Below are 4,816 nucleotides of genomic sequence, written 5' to 3' on the forward strand. Positions count from 1 at the left end.
GTGGCAACAAAATCAAAACACTGCATCAAGCGCTAGTATTTCCAGCACCGGTAATCATGAATTCTGCGGTTTTAAAAGTGAAAGAAAAGTGAAAAACCCTCCTGCTGAAGCTGACCTAGCACCACATCCAGCCGCTCAAGATGTTGCTGTACTGTTGATGAGAAGATTACAATGTCATCAAGATAGAGAAGCAGAGACTGGCACTGTTGATCACCGAAAAGGCGTTGCATTAGTCTCTGGAAGGTGCTAGGGGCATTACAGAGCCCAAAGGGCATTCTGTTCCACTCAAATAGGCCGAAAGGAGTACAGAAGGCAGTCTTGGGCCTATCCTCTTCCGTAACTGGGACCTGATTATAGCCACTTGCTAAATCCATGGTGGAAAACCAACGGGCAACAGTCAGCGCATCTAGAGATTCCTCAATGCGCGGCAGGGGGAATGCATCTTTCCTTGTCTTGTTGTTCAATTGCCGATAATCAACACACATGCGCGGGCTGCCATCCTTTTTCTTAACGAGCACAATGGGAGAAGCATAGGGGCTGCTACTCTCTCTAATCACCTTGGCCCCTAGTAACTGGTTAATATGCTCTTTCACAACCTCGTACTCTGAAGGGGGGATGCGCCTATAACGCTGCCGCACGGGGATATCATCATGGAATGTCATGGGAGATCAAGTTAGTGCAACCCAAATCAGTGTCATGAGCAGAAAAGACCGAGCTGTATTTCTTAAGGAGAGACCTCACCTGTCCCTGTTCCTCTGCTGACAGTTTAGACAAATCAATCCCTTCCATCTGATCCTGCACAGTAGGAGTGGCGGTGTGAGATGCCATTGTGGCTATATTAGGGGGTATTTCTGTCACACCAGCAGGCAAACTGACCACATGAACATCTTCCAGGGTCCCTATAACGGTCCTGGGATGAAGCAAGACCGCCGTGGTCCCTACATTAACAACTGGTATGTATGCAGTACCTCTAACCACTCGAACCAATGCAGGGGACGCTAAAAGTCCAGCAGGCAAGTTAACATCATTAGGTTCAAATAACACGGTGGCACCTGAATATTGCTCAGAACAGGTGGCGGCCACTATTTTTATTACACCACCCAGAATGCAACATGCTCGCTTACCTCTCACATGGCCAGACAAATCCAGTGGGGCTCTTATACTAACATCATGGCACTTTTGCAGCGCATGCACAAGGGGTTTAGGGGCCTCTGTGACAGAGCCCAAACTAAACAATGCTTCACCATGTTGCCCAAAAAGCTCGTGGTAACACTTCCGAATGACATTCATCCCCAATACACCCGGAACCGTGGAAGGTCCTGCACCTGGAGGATCTTTAACGATCAACATGCCACACTGTGGAAGAAACTTATCACAGAGCTCTACACTTAGCTCGATATAGCCAAGGTAGGGAATGGACAAACCATTAGCTGCTTTAAGCTGCAACCAATGACAAGCTTGGAGACGCTCTTGATCCCAGGACTCAAAATGCTGGCGGAAAAAGCTTTCAGTAATGGTGGAGACCATGGACCCCGTATCAACCAAACAAGATACTTTTATACCGCCCATGTCTACATCTATATGCGGACAGGATGAAATTAATTTGGAGACTGCCTCTGGACCATTAGAAACAACCCTTGAGCCAATAGACACCCCACCCGAACTGTGGCTCGGCAATACGGAGGGTGCTAGTTTTCCAAAGCCGTATTTAAAGGAGAGTGCCTGCGATTATGCAGAGGGGCCTGCGAAGGAGGCCGGGAACGAGGAACACGTTCCCCATCACACTCCCGAGCAAAATGTCCAGGTTGCTGACAACATCGGCATATAATGGAATCGCTCCGTCCTGAGCGAGACATTCGATGGGGGCCCTGCAATCGAGCAATGCTCTGAGTGAGCTGATTAAGTTGCTCCTGCTGGCACTTTAACAATTCCTTCATCTCGCTCATCTCAGACAAATGGGTGGACTGGGCTATTCCTGAAGGACCGCTATGGACCCCATACTGAATGCCATAGACAGAAGGGACAGAACTGCTTCTATGTCTAACGCCACTAGGCAACCCCTCACGTTCCCACCTAATAGCTTCCCCTCTAATCTCCAGCAATGTCAGTGTTGGCTGCCTCCTTACTAGCTGCTTTAACTCCTGCCGCAAGGTACTATCTAAGACCTGTTCAACAAATTGATCTCTTATTAAAACGTCAGCATTGGGCATGCCATTGGGGGCACTCGATTGAACTTTTTCCATAAGACCCAAGAGAGCGAGGGAAAACTCTTGCAGTGTCTCACTTTCCTGCTGTTTTCTAGAGAAGAAAGCTTCCTGCAATGCTACATAGGAGTCTGAACAGCCATAAAGTTCTTGCAATATAGTGATTATCTTAGTGGGATCAGTCCTCTCTGCACTAGAGCGATATTTAATCTCCTCACGTGCTTCCCCTTCCAGGTGGTCAAACAGAAAAAATGCTTTATCAGCCACAGACAAATGACGCGCCCTAGCACAAGCTTCTATTTCCTCCAACCATTCATTCAACCCTATACCTGATTTTCCTCTAAACATAGGGCATTTTCTGTCACGGGGCACAAAAACTAGTCTCTCTGCTACAGAGACACTAGCAGTTGGGGGGTTAACAGATGATGCAGTTGAAGTAGAAGGTGTAGCACTAGTACCTGACCCAACAGCCCTCTCCTGACGCAGCCTCTCATTGTCTGCTTTCAGCTGCGCGATCAAGTCCCTGAGTTCCTGTAACTCTTCCTCCATCTCTGTAACACAGCTGTGGAATCCCACACCAAAGTAGCTGCTGCTTTGCTTTTATCCTGTACAAAATAAATTTTAAAAAACCAAACAATTTACGTTACACCAGATAATAAAAATATAAACAAAGGAACACACGTCTCTGTTTTTAAAGAGTATATCCTGTCGACAAACGCCAAGTTTGTGGCAGCACGAGGTGGGAATAAAGTAAATGCGCTTCACAGTTTACAAGACAACGCCACCCTGGGAATTTCACCCAGAGAATACTGGAAGTAACACTAAATCACCAAAAAGGCACTTAGGTTTGCTATACTCAGTACAGAGACGAGGTTCAATGATAAGTCGACAATTTATTAATAATTATTTAAAACACCATATAAAAGCACAATCATAAATAGCCATGTACAAATATGCTTAAAAAGGTATTCAGAGCTGAGGCTTACCAGTGGAGGGGCAGGGATGCCACACACAAACTAAAAAAAGAAAACACACCAAGACACAAGTGCAGCACACTATCACACACTCACACTAATAAACTAAACAAGGCAGGTGTGTACACGCAAAGGATCCCACCACCAAGGCACCCTAGTCTCCTCCACGTCGGCGCTCCGCATCTGAATAAAAGAAACAAAGAAAATTTTAATATATTACAGCAAACTAATGTGTAGCGCTGGGGGATAACCCAACTGCAGGACCACACTGGTGATCTACAGCTAGAAAAAGGGCCTCCCACCAGTGGCGTAACAAAAATCCAAACTACAAATCAAACAACAGTAAAACAACATACAATCTGGATAAAACTCTAAAATATGGAGCAAACGGAATCGCCGTATTGCTCCAACTTGCCGTCTGCACGACTATAAGTTAATTATCCAGTCCGTCAATCAGTATGTACGCCAGCCGATCCGCGTGACATGCATATGGCTGTTGTCCACGCCGACGTCCACTTTAAAGGCTGGCAGCAGTAGGAAAGAAACTTCGCAGCCAGAACAGACAGCAAAAACAAAGCAAAACAAAGCAAAGCAAAGCAGCAGCACCTCGGTTCGCGTAGCGTGGCGTAAAACTAAGGCCCACACTTCCTGCAAAGCATAATAAGTAATTACTATAAAAGAACAATAAAAAGGCAGAGATCGTAACAAAAGTTGATTACGTACCGAGTAAGCCGCATCATAAAGCATGAGCAGAATGGCTCAGAGGAGGCTTCTACAGCTACGACCTACAAACAATAGCCGTTTACCACCAAGTAAGGTAATGTACACACTACAATGAGTAAACACCTACCAGCCGCGATGGAGGCTTCAGAAGTGTAACCCGCAAATAATCTCGGCAACACCAAAGGGAAGTCAGGTGACCAAAAAGGAGATCACAGGTAAGCGATCCAGGGACACTCAAATGGCCACTATTTATACTAGCGCCCCCTAATGCGCCAGGCTGAAAGTGGGTTGGACCGAGGGATAACATTCATCCTGCCACACATAGAAAAATCTGCGTTTTCAAAAATACCCGGGTACGTGTGGACGTAGCCTTATTTGTAACCTACCTACCTACCTACATCAACAATTATGTTATGATAAATTACGTAATAACTACAACAGAAGACTTACCTTTGTGGAAATGCTTGGAGCAGACTAACATGTGAGCTGGAGTGTTCTGAGACGTTATATTTGGTCTTCGAATGGCTGCAATCCAGGCCATCCGTCGGCTCTTTGTTACTTCGGAAACATGGCTCGAACAATTTCTCTTCCACGACGTAATCCGATAAAAAACAATCTCTTTACCTGTCGGCTTCCCGTGGCTGTCATGCAACCGGCTATTGCAGTTAATAATACAACAGCTTCTTGCCATTTTTTGTGTTTCTTTTTATTGCTGTGGGACTGTTTTCATGTGAAAGCCTGTGTGCGCTAGTACCGCTTGCCATGCGTTCCCAGAATCCTTTGCGGTTTTACCCCAGAATGACGGCACATTTTCAATCTCTATATATATTAGGGGTGGGCCTTGATTAATCAAATTAATCAAATTAATTAGAGGCTTTGTAATTAATTAATCTCGAATAATCGCAAAAGAAAATT

General features: G+C 45.6%; 1 protein-coding gene across 4 annotated transcripts; it reads right to left on the reverse strand.

The window, feature by feature from the left end:
* Positions 1 to 1,503: 1,503 nt before the first annotated feature.
* On the reverse strand, positions 1,504 to 4,215 carry LOC106096530 (uncharacterized). Of its 4 annotated transcripts, XM_019355455.2 has the most exons (4): positions 4,029 to 4,215; positions 3,902 to 3,963; positions 3,191 to 3,826; positions 1,504 to 2,809 (listed from the first exon to the last, which is right to left on the reverse strand). In XM_019355455.2, exon 4 carries the CDS (start codon positions 2,751 to 2,753, stop codon positions 1,689 to 1,691), a length of 1,065 nt encoding a protein of 354 aa, XP_019211000.1. In that variant the 5' UTR covers positions 2,754 to 2,809; positions 3,191 to 3,826; positions 3,902 to 3,963; positions 4,029 to 4,215; the 3' UTR covers positions 1,504 to 1,688. The 4 variants fall into 4 exon arrangements, with proteins under 4 accessions (XP_019211000.1, XP_019211002.1, XP_019210999.1 ...); XM_019355457.2 differs by having other exon boundaries at positions 3,275 to 3,963; XM_019355454.2 differs by having other exon boundaries at positions 3,191 to 3,963.
* Between the last annotated feature and the right edge of the window lie 601 nt (positions 4,216 to 4,816).

This window comes from Oreochromis niloticus, linkage group LG9 (assembly GCF_001858045.2).
Source record: "Oreochromis niloticus isolate F11D_XX linkage group LG9, O_niloticus_UMD_NMBU, whole genome shotgun sequence".
In the NCBI taxonomy this organism is placed as follows: domain Eukaryota; kingdom Metazoa; phylum Chordata; class Actinopteri; order Cichliformes; family Cichlidae; genus Oreochromis; species Oreochromis niloticus.